At 40.0% G+C, this 15,467-nt stretch overlaps 1 protein-coding gene across 3 annotated transcripts in view; it reads right to left on the reverse strand.

Moving 5' to 3' along the window:
- The window catches only part of ANKFN1 (ankyrin repeat and fibronectin type III domain containing 1), a 603,208-nt gene that overhangs the window by 468,697 nt on the left and 119,044 nt on the right, over positions 1–15,467 (reverse strand). For 2 of the 3 annotated variants that reach the window (XM_045044939.1, XM_045044940.1), the window contains exon 3: positions 1,040–1,716. The exons of the other annotated variant lie outside the window; for it this stretch is intronic. In XM_045044939.1, coding sequence (XP_044900874.1) covers positions 1,040–1,149 — 110 coding nt within the window. In that variant the 5' untranslated portion in view covers positions 1,150–1,716. The remainder of the gene's footprint in view (positions 1–1,039; positions 1,717–15,467) is intronic. 3 annotated transcript variants of the gene reach the window in all.

Below are 15,467 nucleotides of genomic sequence, written 5' to 3' on the forward strand. Positions count from 1 at the left end.
AAGGGGGTCTCCCTTTCTAAAGGCTGCTGCTCCCCCAACTAAACAAGAACTTAACAGCTGTTTAGGAGCTGCCAGAAGTCAAGCCTGCAGACCAACATACCTTTTGTTTCCACTTTCTTCTGGGGTGGGGCTGGGGGGTGGGGAGTGGGACAGGGAGTCTATCATAATGTTGACCTTGAGGGATGCTTTGCTACACCTCCACCCAGATCCCATTTTATAGTGTGTGGAGTTTTATGGACCAATTTAACATGGGAGAGGAGACGAGAAGGCTGATGTGTGAACTGAAGTTGAAGAGACATAAATTCAAAGGGAAATTATTCCAGAATTATAAGCCCTGCTTACCAGTGTCCAAGGGTAATAGCCACTGTTCAGTGGCAGGGGTTGGACTTCCAAAGTTATTTCAGGGGCCATTTGGAGGACAAGCACCTTTTCATTTCATTTGGATGGGTAAATATTTTCAAATGGGGTCTCCTAAATATGTTGGGATCCAGCCAAAATCCCTAAATTGTGGAAGCTTTGAATACCCAACGACTCTTTTCCCAGGACAGTCCATTCAGGAAGTCTAAAATCTGACAGAAAATGATTTATACTTTATCTGCACAAAATACAACCAGACCCACTGTTTAGTTTGAACGTGAGACCTGAAGAAATTTCTGAAAACCTTTTGATTATGAGGTACTGGCTAGGACATAACAAAGCCAAATTCCAAAGTTCCCACAGGATATGAAGCAGAAAAAAAAAAAAGGATGTTTTGATGAAGACCTAAAACCCTGATCTTACACATTTCTCTGTTTGTAACAATAGCTCAGGAACCCATGTGGATGTTTTTGCACAGAACAACAGAAAAGGCAGAAAACAAAAAGGCTGAATGAGGCAGAAGTGATCTGGTCACCAGCATACACAGCGGTTCTTACTTTGTCATGTTTCTAAACACTTGGAAAGAGAAATACCTAAGAACTTATAGGATAGCAGTGAGGAACTGGAAAGGCAGTCTGAAGTCCCCCAAGCATTATCCCAACACATTCACTCCCCAGAATACCTGTTGCCTGTGACTGTGTACCGCTGGCTTTTCCAAGGTCCTTTCTTGTAGACATCTGATTTCCGCTGATTTTTCAACAACAGCCCCACTAGTTTCTCTAAACACAACATCTCAAACTCCCTATGCAAAAAACATCATCATCAATACTCTCAAAAGGCTATGAAAAGCCCTGTCCCTTCATGTCTGCTGGCTGCTGTTTGACAACGTCTGGTGGCCCTCATTCAAAATGAATAGTGGAGCTGCTGAAAATCTAGACAGTAAGAAGACTCTTGCGGCTGTTACCATAGACTCAAGCCTGACTTGGAAAGCCTTGTGGAAAGGTCCTTTCTTTCCTAAATTCTTGGTTTTAGGTTTTTGTTCAAGAGCTGTGAAGAATATACTGTCATCATCAGAGGTGTTGGCTTACGTAGACACAAAGTAATATGTATGTTTTTTCAACCAGCATTTATCTCCACGCATTCATGAATTTTTCATCCAAAGCCAAGTGAAATGCTCTTCTGCTTGCCAGTGTTTAAGTTACAGGTTGGAAAACACTCAAAGAGCTTGAAATTCAAGCTGATGAGACAGATGAGAGAACAGGACCGGTACGTGGCCATTGGCAGTCATCCAAAATAGGATATTCTTCTCCGTATGAGGTGTTGAGGCCCATTAATAAACGGCAGAAAGAACTGTTGGACCTGCAAGATTAGGGTAGAAGCTAATAAGTCAGTGTGAGTCATTGATAATATCCTAGGTTTTAGGTTCTGTGGTTAATTCATGACTGTCCTTTATTTAAGAGATAAAAACATAAAGTAAAAGAGGCAATGCATGGATGGATGATAATGGTAGAACATGAAACAATGATTACTTTGAACTCAACTTGTATTGATTATATTTTCTTATTTTCTGCATTCTTGATGCTTTGGCATTTAAAGTCTTGATCCTGGAGAGACTGCTCCTCCCGGGGCTAGCTAATTTCTAGAGATAGAAAAGTATTCCCCCATGAGCATTCCTTTGATGGGAAAACCAACCAATCCAGATACAGATCCTCAACTCTCACACACCAAGCCAATATCTTTCGGCCCTAAATCACCCCAGGGACAGGTACCAGACACCTAGGGACCAGTTCTATAATCCAGAGCCTGCCAAAAATATTCAAGCTGCCTAATTCCAAACTGACTCAGCATACCTATCCTGCTTTGCCCATTACTTCTCACATAATTTCAATAAATGCTCTGGGCTATATCCTTCCCTCTCCCTCTGTCTCCTAGTCAACCTGGGTGCCTCCCCATGTGGCCCTGCAAGGTATCTGCTGTCTCTTGTTTCTAAGGATCTTCAAGTATAAACTTCTTCCTTTATGACAATTATTTCCATGTCTGCATATTTTTCCATACCTGATTAATATGCATCCTGGGTATATTTTTAGAACATAATTTTGTGCAGTAGAAGCACAATTCAAAGAAAAACCAAGAGTAGAATGAGTTAGGAAAGGAAGTGCCCAGAGCAGTAAGGGCCAGGAAATAAGTTATAATAAGGCATCTTTAGTATAAAAGAGAAAAAGCAGCTGTGCCAACAAAAGCCATGCTTCTCAAGGTTGTAGTGCCTATGGAGAAGGGATAAGGAAAGGCTAGAGAGAAAGATGGGTAGAAGAGGATACATTTTCCATCATGAACATTTAAAGGGTTCCCAACCTGAGTTACTGGGTATTTGAAACAAGAATAATTAAAAGAAAAAGGAGAAGGAGGAAAGGGAGGAAGAGATAGGGGGTGTGGGTTCCAGGTAAGGAGTGCCATTCTTCACTCTTGGGCACCCCTCTGGTTTGTGCTACAGCTTTAGCACACAGTAGGAGTGCTTCAGAAAGAAGAACATCGTTGCCTGGGTGATCTGTCTGGGCTCTCTGTCCAACTCTGATGTGGTGATCCTGCTCCCAGTTAATTGGATGTCTACAATGGACTCCACAGGCCACGGTGAAATTCTGGGTTGCTTCTGAATTCACCACGAGATACCTAGCATCACAGCACACAAACTCTCATCGGATTCTCTAACACTTTAAGGAAGCAAATTTTCCTACAGTGTGAAAGAGCTGTGTGTGGAAACAATTATTTATCCTTGCATTTTCTTTCTCCATACTTGTTTCCCTTTTCCAGGTATGTGCCATAGGAGACTGGCTGAGCGGATTTCTGCATGGTGCTCAGATACAGTTCTCTTTATGTTCCTTCTGAACAAATTACCCACATGGACCTTTGTGGAGTGTTGAATGAGTGGTTCTAAGAAATAATAAAGACTTTCTAAATAAGTCTCCTTAACACTTAGAATTTTTGGAACAAAAACCTCTGCTTCAGAGAAATGTGGCCCAATTTGAACCCATTATGTAACAATCGAAGGAGATACAATCATGCTTTCTGCATGGTCATGGCATGGTGATTAGAGGTGACATGTAAATTAAATTTTTTTGTAATTCAATTTCTATTTTGAGCCCAAATTCTAATAAAGTGGCAGAAAATCAGTCTCAGTCAGTTCAGGAATTCAGTCCCGCATCTCCTGACTTTCACAGAGGTGGTCTAAGTTGCTGGGAGGCTTATGCAGGGCCAAGGCATTGCTGAGGTAATAGCTGCTGCCCGGGCTAGTCTCCTTAGTGATGCCCATGCCCCCCCTGCTATTAATCTGCACAGGTCGCCCTCATCTGAGGCATTGTTCTGGGTCCCTCTCAGGGGGATTTTTCTTTTGCCTCTAAATCACACTACACATTGAGGAACTCGAGGAGTCTATCTCAAGTCCTATCAGCCTAGACACACGACTCCCTCTTTGAGGACTTGCTGCCCTTCAGAAATATGCTCCAGAAGTGAGACATAGGACTTCTGCTCTCAAATGCAACACATTTACCTGAAGCCTCTCTTTTTCACTCATGCTGGGTTTAACCCAAGAAGGCTAGTGCAAAGCTCCTGTTACTCTGGGAACGGCCAGGGCATATATGCTTAATACATCCCCCCTTATTTTTCTCTTCCTCAGCCTGAGGGCTCTGGCAAGTCTAAGGAATAAAGAAATGTGGCTCTGGTCCTCAGATGTTCTTTAAAATCTACCTTTACATGCATTTTCCCCAGTATCAAGGCTTTGGGAACTCAAAAGCCAGGGAAGAAAAGGTACGTGAAGTGTATGTGTTGAATGGGTGGAGGAAATAGTTGGTGAACGGAAGATCAAGGAGGTAACAATAAATGATGACATAAACCTCACTGGGTAATATTAGAAAACATAATACCACTGGCAAAAGTGCTGCTGCCTTCAGGAACTGAGAATGGGGCATATAGAAAGCCATGTTGGAATTCTGAGAAGTTAAAAACTTCTTGATGCACAGAGAAAACTAGGATGAAGGCACTGAGGTTAAAATCTAAATTTATTTTTTCTGTCAATGTTAGATATATCATTACTTAACCCAAGCCAGTGCTGCTAAATGGATTCCAAAAACCAGCTTCCTTCACATCACCAGTTTCTTTCTCTTTCAGACTCCTTGAGTCTCTTCCATAGACAGACAGACAGACAGACACACATACACACATGTACACACTCACAAACATCACTGACAGTACTCTAGGTGGCAAAGTAAACCACTGCGGTGATTTGACAGCCTGTTTTCCAGCCAGTTGACCATACAGCACACATCCCCTACGTGGTAGTAAAGCCATATTTTCCACTTGTTACACAACTGTTGAGACATTTTAAAAGTAAGAATTACGGAAAAGATTGGCACACTGTCCAGGGCATTAAATGAGATGACCTCTGAGGTTGCTTGCCTCCTCTTTTCATCATTCATAGGAGAGAAAATGTCATTTCAGGAGACTATACTGTAGGCAGCTCTCAGTTATTCACAAGCATATTAATTTTCCTAGTAGATTTTTCCATCTTGATGAAATGAGCTCAGAGAAGGCTTTGCAGCCCTTGGTAACTTTCCCTACCACCTCCCCGAAAAGTTCTGGAGGGTGGGTATCTCTCATCTGTTTCTCTCCACTGACTCATCATAAAGGACAATTCCCTAACACGTAACAACATTGGCTAGAGACTCCCAAGATTCCTGCTCTAATGTTATGATTCCCTTTTATTTTAGTAATCAGAAATGTGCAAACAAAAACATTTTAAACCTAGCAATTCCATCTTCAGATATAACTGTTATCAGTTGGCCACACATTCTTTCAAAAATTTCTATGCTCATATAAAAACATACACAAAATGTGTGTGTGCGTGTGTGTGTGTATCTGATCGTGTATGTATACAAATGGAATTGTGACAGACAATGTCCTTTGAACCAAGCAGCCGTGAGCATCAAACTTCTATTTTCCATCTACAAGAACCCCAATTAAAAAAAATTTTTTTTAGTGTTTATTTATTTTTGAGAGAGACAGAGACAGAATGCGAGTGGGTTAGGGGCACAGAGAGAGTGAGACACAGAGTCCGAAGCAGACTCCAGTCTCTGAGCTGTCAGCACAGAGCCCGACGCGGGGCTTGAACTCATGAGCTGTGAGATCATGACCTGAGCTGAAGTGGGACGCTCAACCTACTGAGCCACCGAGATGCCCAAAGAACCAAAATTTTTAAGATAGAGAGAAGAGATCTCTTTTGGCTGGTTTGGGGTTCTTTGGTTTGTTTTATTCTTTTTTATTAAGGTTATAACTCTCATACTTCAAAGTTTACAAGTCTTAAGTCCAGTGAATGTCTACAATTGCATGCAGTTGTCTTACCACCACTCTGCTCAAGATATGAATTATGTCCATCACTCCAGGAGGCCTCATTATGCCCCCTTCCCCCTAAAGGTGACCTCTTTTCTTCCTGATCTCTATAACCATAGTTTCATGTGTTTTTCAGTTTCATATAAATTAAGTAATAGTGCATATAATCTTTTGTGTCTAGCTTCTGCTAGTATTTCTGTGAGATTAATGCTTGGTTTGCTGCATGATTCAGGAGTTCATTTTTTGTCGTCATTGTGTGGTTTTTCGTTGAATGCATATGCCGTAACTTATCCATTCTCTTATTGATGAACACCTGGGATGTTCCCAGTTTTGTGATACCATGAATAAAACTGCTTGAAACATTCCTTGACATATTTTCATGGGGCATGTACATTCATTTCTGTGGTTGTATACCCAAGAGTGAAATTATTGGCTCACAGAGTATTTGTAAGTTTAGCAAGTGACTATCACAAAAGAATGCTCTAAAGTGGCAGGGCCTATTTAAATCCCATCAGCAATGCATGAGAGTTCTACTTGCTCTACATCTAAACCAGCACTTGCTATTGTCAATTTTAAGAATTTTAGTCATTCTGGTTGGATATACAGAGGATTTTATTGTGCTTGTGTTTGGAATTTTCTTCACTGATAAGGGTGTTGGAAACTTTTCACATAAGCTTACTGGCCCTTTGAATACTCTCATTTCTGGGCTGTCTCATAGTCTTTTGTCCATTTTAAATTGATTTATTTGTCTTTTATCTTTTTAGTTTGAAAGACTATATCTTTTGGATCCTTTATCAGATGTATGTATAATAAATATTTCTTCCCAGCCTTTTTTCATACTTTTAATGATATCTTTTGATAAGCAAAAGTTTTTCATTTTAATGAGGTCCAAGTTATCAATCCTTTTTTATGGCCCATGCTTTTGAAGGATGAGAGCCTTGATTACAGGGAAAGAGGCTCTTCAAACCCTGGGGATCAATCATAATACTGCTAAGTGGGCTATAGAACCCATTCTCTTTTGTATGATACTTTTGAGGCTTCTATGCAGTGAGGTGCATCCATGTGCCATCCGTAGTTCTGGACTGCGTGAAGTAAGAGCAAATCTGATAGGAGGTTTCTATGAGAGACTATCTTGCTGGGTAAAAAGACAGATTCATGAAAAGAAAACCTATTCTCTTGCTCTCTTCATCTTGGAAAACTGATGTGGAGACCTGTTATTTAGAGCAGCTACAATCATTCTGCGACCATGAAAAAAAAAAAAGCCAAATGAATCATGGTGTCATTAACCCAATAATTTTACATCGCCAATTAGGGAAATAACCCTGTAACAATTCCACCAGACTTCTTGTAATATAAGATCATAAGATGCCTTTGCTATTTTAGATGTGGTCAGGCATCTAATATCTGGAGATTGGAATGTCCTTCCTAATAAGGGCCTCATGGTACACATACTGATCTTTAGCTTGTTTTTTTCTCTTCCTGTATCACAGGCATCACTGTATACTAATATACAGAGTATTTTCAGATTTACTTCCTTCTGTCTAAAGGTCACATAGAATTCCATCATGGAAAATACAATGTATTATTTATCCTGTTTCTTGTTTTTGAACATTTAGATTGTTGCCATATTGTTATCATAAACAACAGTGCAATAATTTGTATGGACATCTTTGCATACGAACTTGGGCACACTGACAGGATTCATTTTTAGAAATGGAATTGCCGAGTCTAAGGGCCTGTACACAACAAGCACATGAAAAGATGCTCAACGTCGCTCCTCATCAGGGAAATACAAATCAAAACCACACTCAGATATCACCTCACGCCAGTCAGAGTGGCCAAAATGAACAAATCAGGAGACTATAGATGCTGGAGAGGATGTGGAGAAACGGGAACCCTCTTGCACTGTTGGTGGGAAAGCAAATTGGCGCAGCCACTCTGGAAAACAGTGTGGAGGTTCCTCAAAAAATTAAAAATAGACCTACCCTATGACCCAGCAATATCACTGCTAGGAATTTACCCAAGGAATACAGGAGTACTGATGCATAGGGGCACTTGTACCCCAATGTTTATAGCAGCACTCTCAACAATAGCCAAATTATGGAAAGAGCCTAAATATCCATCAACTAACGAATGGATAAAGAAATTGTGATTTATATACACAATGGAGTACTACATGGCAATGAGAAAGAATGAAATATGGCCCTTTGTAGCAACATGGATGGAACTGGAGAGTATGATGCTAAGTGAAATAAGCCATACAGAGAAAGACAGATACCATATGTTTTCACTCTTATGTGGATCCTGAGAAACTTAACAGAGACCCATGGGAGAGGGGAAGGAAAAAAAAAGAGGTTAGAGAACCAAAGTATAAGAGACTCTTAAAAACTGAGAACAGGGGCGCCTGGGTGGCTCGGTCGGTTAAGTGTCCGACTTCGGCTCAGGTCATGATCTCACGGTCTGTGAGTTCGAGCCCCACGTCGGGCTCTGTGCTGACCCCTCAGAGCCTGGAGCCTGTTTGAGATTCTGTTTCTCCCTCTCTCTCTTCCCCTCCCCTGTTCATGCTCTGTCTCTCTCTGTATCAAAAATAAATAAACGTTAAAAAAAAATTGAGAACAAACTGAGGGTTGATGGGGTGTGGGGGGGGGAGGGTGGGTGATGGGTATTGAGGAGAGCACCTTTTGGGATGAGCACTGGGTGTTGTATGGAAACCAATCTGACAATAAACTTCATATATTGAAAAAAAAATAAGGGCCTGTACATTTAAATTTGGAGAGACACTGGCTTCCAAAAATGTCATCACAATTCAGATTTTTATATATTAGAGAACCTACTTTCCCTACACAAATAACAGCCTAGCATGTTTCTATTTGTTAAGCTTTTTAAAACCAATTTTATGGACAGCAAATTACAATTCATTGGGTAAATATGTATTTTTAAATTATTAATAAGTTTGTACATGTTTTCGTACCTTTTACTGTCTATTTACATGTATGAATTGCCTATTCGTAACTTTTGCTCTCTCCCCTATTGTGCTATTTGTCCTTGGTATTGCATTACTTCTGAACTGAGTAATTAGCAATGTTAAGTATATATAAGCTGCAATTTGTTCTTTTTTCAACTGTTCTTGTAAAGACTTTTACTAGACAGAAGTTCTACAATTTTATGTATAAACTAATTTGTTGATTATGCTTCTCCATTTGGTGGTATTCTTAGAAAAGCCTTCTCTATGACAAGATTTTAATAACATTGTCCTATATTTTGCCTTCCCTCATTCTCATTTATGTTTTGCTCTTTTATTTCACATTTAACAAGTACCTTTTGAGTATTTAATGTGTGCCAGGAACTGAAAACAGTGAAAAATAACGAAAAAGTCTCAACTCTCCTGGGTTTTTTAATTTTACTGAGAAGGCACACAACAAGCCCCTCAAGAGATAACTCTCATTTCAGAGAATGATAATTTCTAAACAAGAAAATAAAAATGAATCACTGGAAAAGATGAGTTTATGTGTAGGTACTTTAGCTAGGAAGCTTAGGAAATGCCAGTCAGAGAAACTGATGTTTGAAGAGAACTGAACAGTGAGAAGAGCCAGACTTACAATGCTAGGAGAGAAGAGGGGCTCTAGAGAGGTGGCAGCCAGAGCTCAGGCCTTGAAGCAGAAGTGCATCACAGAAGTCTGCCCTCCAAGACCCCAGTAGATGCTGAAACCAGGGGCTAAGCTCCAAGACCCGAGTAGATGCTGAAACTACGGATAGTACTAAACCCTATAGAGACTTTTTTTTCCTACACACACATACCTAAGACAAATTTATAGATCGGGCACAGTAACAGATTCACAACAACAGCTAATAATAAGATGGAACAATTATAACAATATACTGTAGTAAAACTTATGCAAATGTGGTGTCTCTCTCTTAAAATTTCTTATGGTGCTGTATTAACCCTTCTTGTGATGATGTGAGATGATAAACTGCCTAGGTGATGAGACAAAATGAGGTAAATGACACAGGCATCGTGATGTGGTGTTAGGCTACTGCTGACCTTCTGACTATTCCTCAGAAGGATGATCGTCTGCCTTCGGACTGTGGTTGACCATGGGTTAACTGAAACTGTAGAAAGCAAAACTGTGGGTAAGGCAGGGGCTACTATCCACATGCTCAAGAGGCAGAAAGAGGGCCGCAGTATCTGGAGAGCCTCAACTGAAGCACAGGTCAATGATGGGATCTGAGAAGCTGCCTGTTGGCCACTTTAGTTTGGATTTCATTGTTAATCATGTTGGGAAGTTTTAAGCCAGGTATTAATGTGAAATGAATCACTTCAGAATATATATCAGGGACTTGCATTGCCAAATAGGATGAGGTAGATCACAGCAGGCCAATGTTCCAATGCAGTAGGAGAAAAAAATGATGAATTATATTTTTAGGATGTAGAAATGTGGAAAAGATGACCAGACAATTAGACAAACTTTCATTAGAAAATGAAACTCTTGGGGCACCTGTGTGGTTCAGTTGGTTAAGTGTCCAACTCTTGGTTGCAGCTCAGGTCATGATCTCACTGTTCATGGGTTCAAGTCCTGTGTCCGGCTCTGTGCTGACAGTGTGGACCCTCCTTGGGATACTCTCTCTCTCCCTATATCTCTCTACCTCTCCCATTCTCTCTCCCTCTCAAAATAAATAAATAAACTTTAAAAAACGAAATCCCAATTGTTAGTAAGCCTAGACAGTGGTTCTCTATGTCACTATTCATCCGGGAAGTGCAAATACAGTACTTATTATGACAATTATTAACATGTTAGAAAAGAGATAAACACTGAAGTAATAAACTCATAGAATATAGTAAAAAAAATACAAAAAGAAAACCTCAGTGAGAAATCAAATGCATGCAAAATAATAAATATAAATGAAATCATACCTTTTGATACAAAGGTAGTCTTTCTACCTTTATTGCATACATCACTTTTTGACCTCAAATGATCACATGAAAAAAAACCTCAATGTATTTGGTGCTAAATGCCATATTTTTATTTTTTTTTATTTTTTTTTATTTTTTTTTCAACGTTTATTTATTTTTGGGACAGAGAGAGACAGAGCATGAATGGGGGAGGGGCAGAGAGAGAGGGAGACACAGAATCGGAAACAGGCTCCAGGCTCTGAGCCATCAGCCCAGAGCCGGACGCGGGGCTCGAACTCACGGACCGCGAGATCGTGACCTGGCTGAAGTCGGACGCTTAACCGACTGTGCCACCCAGGCGCCCCGAAATGCCATATTTTTAAAAGCCACAGAAATATTTAGAAAGTAGATAATTTCTTATTTGAAGAAAGCAGAACAAGAGATCACACTGAAGCAACTTTTTGTTAAAAAGAATACTATCTAATGTATGTCAGAATAGAGCTCAAAGGATAAACAGGACAGTCTGTGGAGACAGTAGCCAGTGACCAAGCAGTGACAATTTGAGCATTTAAAACGATTACAGTTATTTGAGACCAGTTTTATCTTTCATGAAGGGTCGTATGTCTACAATGATGTCCCAAAAGGAAAACTAACATAAATTATCCTAGAGAAATGTCATGTTCACTAAGGTAACTGAATTTATTGGTATGTAATTTCCTATCAAAAAAAGAGGGAGAAGTAAATAATTCAACTGGTTAAAATAAAGTGTAATAGCTCAATTTGTTTCATTGATACAGTACCATTTTCCTAATCTCCTTACCTATTGAAGTAGTTGTCAACTAATAATGATGGGCATTTCTTTTGTTACCTGCCTATACGACAGAAATTATTTTAGAAAGATATTTTCATGGTTGAACCACATGCGCTAACTCAAGAAGAAACCTAATTCTCAGATGGGAAGTGGAATACAGGTATAAGCCTCCGCAGCCCTGAGATTTTGACATGTTCTTTACTCAGTGTCACAGGGGACACTGAAGGATGTTCTAGGCTTATTTCTGCATTTGTTACTTGTATCACAAGAGTGGGAAGAATTTTAACCAGAATAGACGAGTGTTGGGGAGGGCATACGTAAAGCTCTCTCACAAAAGCAAGCTGGCTCAGACCTGGAAGGATCCTTACTCAGTGCAAGTGGTATCATCAGCCAACAGACACCTCACAGGGAACGTGAGGAACCCTTTGGAGCCTGTAGCTTCAACCAGGGACAAGCTGTGCTGTCTCCTGCTTTGTATAAAAAGCTCCAAATAAATGCTTCTTATCTTTTGATGCCCTAACCCAATATGATTACTATATCTTTTAATCATATATGTTGGTGTTTTTCTATCAATCATATCAAAGTCTTAAGGCAAAAACATAGAGTCTTACATATTTTGCCATTGTGAATGATTTATATTAAAACTGGTTATTGCTGGGTATAAGGCATATATATAAATATGTAAGTGATAATTTATCATATAAATATAGATGATAATTTAGTATGCAGATGGATTCCGTGTGTGTGTGTGTGTGTGTGTGTGTGTGTGTGTGTGGATTCCAGATAAATATAAACATGATAACTTAGTATGCAAATAATTTCATATATTATGGTTCAGAGCAAGACTGGTTAACTGTAATCAAACCAATTTTTAGATTCCTGTGGTTCATGAGAAAAGGATCATTCAGTTGAAACCCTGAAGATACTTTAGAGAGTTGGGAACCCAGTGAATATTTGACAGAGGAAGAGAAGAACTTCCCAAATACATAGGAAACTTGAAGAAAGAAAGGGTGATGAGCTGGATCAGCCACCTTCAACTGAGGCCCACAGATGGCAAGAGAATCATCCTGTCCCCCACCGCTGGTGATTACATCTCTACTGAAGAAACAGAATTCAATGAGAGGCATGAAGATGAAAAGCCAAGTCTCTTGGTTCACATCACCCTTAATGACTTTCAGCACTCAGGTGTGGAACGGGCTTCTCTAAAGCCTGAAACACTGATGAAACGGGAGAAAAATTCCAAGTAATATATCGAGCTTTTGGAAACCTCTGGGTATGTGTTTATTTATAAATAGCCTCAGGACAGAAATAACTTCCTTCCCCAATTGACTATCCTGAATTGATGATTTTTCTAAAGCAAGTTCAAAACAGTTTAAGCATGTCCCAGTTTTAAGTACATTTACCTGGGAGTCCTCTCAAAATACATGTCCCACAGTCCATAAGCCCAACATTCACTAACCAACTTCTCCTCTCCTCCCTACCCTGCAGTATCTCATAAGCTAGTAGGGGATGTTTTGTGACTTAACCAGAGAAAAGCTCCATTCCTGCAATTCCTTCACCTTGAACCATCTACCACCCATACTCCGGCCAAAATTTCTGATAAGGAAATAGGGATGCATAGATGAATAATGTAAGGGGGCATGCTAGGTGGGCATCAATTCCTTTGTACTAAGTTGCTATCTTTAGTACTGGGAAGCTGTGTAGCCCATACTGCATATCTGGTGGTTCCATCATCCACTTCTATCTTCAACTTCAGGGTGTAATTTTCCTAAATACTTTACTTACTTGAGTTTATCTGTATACCTACCCAAATAGTCACTTTCCTTCCAGAATATCCCTCTGGATTCCTAGCTTCAAAGTTTCTTAATGCTTCTAATATCAAAGACCTTCATCTCCATTCTATTTAAGCCACCCCTCCCCTTGGTATAGCAATCAGATGTATTTTGGGGTGCAAGTACAAAAACAAACAAACAAGAAACAAACAAAAGAAACTAAAAAAAAATCGCTGACTTTCCATATCTCACACAAATAGGTTTCATTGGCTTTCATGGTTAGCACTATGGAAGCATGTGGTCCAGGCCTCATGCAACAGTTCATCAGTGACATCAAGGACCCTCCGTCTTTCATTTTCTCTACTCCACTATCCCCAGCAGGTTGGCTTGTAAACTTACACTGTCAAAGTGTCATTTGTTCCTCCAGAGAGCACACCTGGATTCAAAAAAAAAAAAAAAGAAGAAGAATGCCATGCTAGCAGCATCTATCCCCTTAAGTCAGTGTTTCCAGAAACGTGAGCAGACTTAGAATGCTATGCCTCTTCAGTAGCAACTGCGCCATGTGTCCCTTCCTAGGAGTAAGGAATGTTGCTTCCCTAAACAATGTCAGAATTCAGATATCCTATGAAGAAGCAATCAAACCCTTATGTTATATGAATTCCAGGCACCTGAGTCCTGTTCTCTCGACCTTCCCCTCAGCAGATGATTAAGCCAATAAACATTATCAAGCACCCACAATGCACTAAGTCCTAAGGACACAAAGATGTATAGCAGGGTAAAGTGTATGAATGAGGAAGAATCTATAACCATTCCCTTCCTCACTCCACTGTTAACTTGGAGAAATCACTGCAGAAAATGTGTGAAAAATGTCAAAATCTGTAGGATACATTTTTCTAAGAATAATGGCAGGGGAACAAAAAAGTAACTACAATTCCTAAAGAACTCCACCTTACGCTTTTGCATTACTATTAAATGCAATTTTGCCCTAAAAATGTGAAAATGTTTTTTATGACTTTTCCATATTTCCACATTTCCTGAAGAATAAATTATTAATCTTATTCTTGTGACTTAAACTTTATTTTTCAATATCAAACTACCTTAATCAAGTTGTAGTTGAATGGTTGATATGCCGTTACATACTTTGTGTCCAAAAGCTTTTATCACTTAATTTTGCTGTTCATCTTTCTTATTTGAGAGGCAGTCAGCTTGTTTTCAGGCCTGAAACGTTTTGAAGGGTGTTGAAAAGTATGTTGATCCTAACCATTGCACGTGTAGCGTTTAGACTATAAAAGTGTCCTGAACAAGGGTATCTTGGAGTCCTAGTTACCCAACTTGAAAAATACTCTAAATGAAGGGACCAGAAAAATTATTTACTCCAGGGATTGCAAACTCAGATGGATTCAGGGGCAGGCAGGTAACATAAATGAATGATGTCATGAAGAAAGTATGAAATTGTAGCAAACTAGAGACTGATACAAATCAACCAACCAGCCAACTAAAAATATTGTTCCAATTCAACACAATATTGTAGTTTGGCCCTGTTGGCTGTTTATCTCTGATTCCAAAGCTTAGGAATACGATCTTAGTTATCTGGGCTTTCACAGTATACAGCTGTAAGGCCAGAGCCTCAGTCCACATCTCCTGTGGTCCCATTCACGGCATGCTTTGTCCTACCCCCATGCTGCCTATCTGTGGCTTGTCTACTGCCTCTGGAAAAGAGGAAAACCTTTGAGGATCTGTTATGTGCTAAGGCCCTCTATGTAGGTTATTGCTTTTAAATTTTTTTTTTTAACGTTTATTTATTTTTGAGACAGAGAGAGACAGAGCATGAACGGGGGAGGGGCAGAGAGAGAGGGAGACACAGAATCGGAAACAGGCTCCAGGCTCTGAGCCATCAGCCCAGAGCCCGAGGCGGGGCTCGAACTCCCGGACCGCGAGATCGTGACCTGGCTGAAGTCGGACGCTTAACCGACTGCGCCACCCAGGCGCCCCCTTTTTTTTTTTTTTTAATTTTTTTTTAACGTTTATTTATTTTTGAGACAGAGAGAGACAGAGCATGAACGGGGGAGGGGCAGAGAGAGAGGGAGACACAGAATCGGAAACAGGCTCCAGGCTCTGAGCCATCAGCCCAGAGCCTGAAATTGCTTTTAATCTTCAACATATATTTGAGATTGTTTTCTGGAGCCTTGTTTTTCAGGTGAGAAAAGTAAGATATGGCACGGTTAAGCAACTTGTCCAACGTTGACCTATAAATGTA

The sequence above is a fragment of the Felis catus genome, chromosome E1 (genome assembly GCF_018350175.1).
Source record: "Felis catus isolate Fca126 chromosome E1, F.catus_Fca126_mat1.0, whole genome shotgun sequence".
Classification (NCBI taxonomy): domain Eukaryota; kingdom Metazoa; phylum Chordata; class Mammalia; order Carnivora; family Felidae; genus Felis; species Felis catus.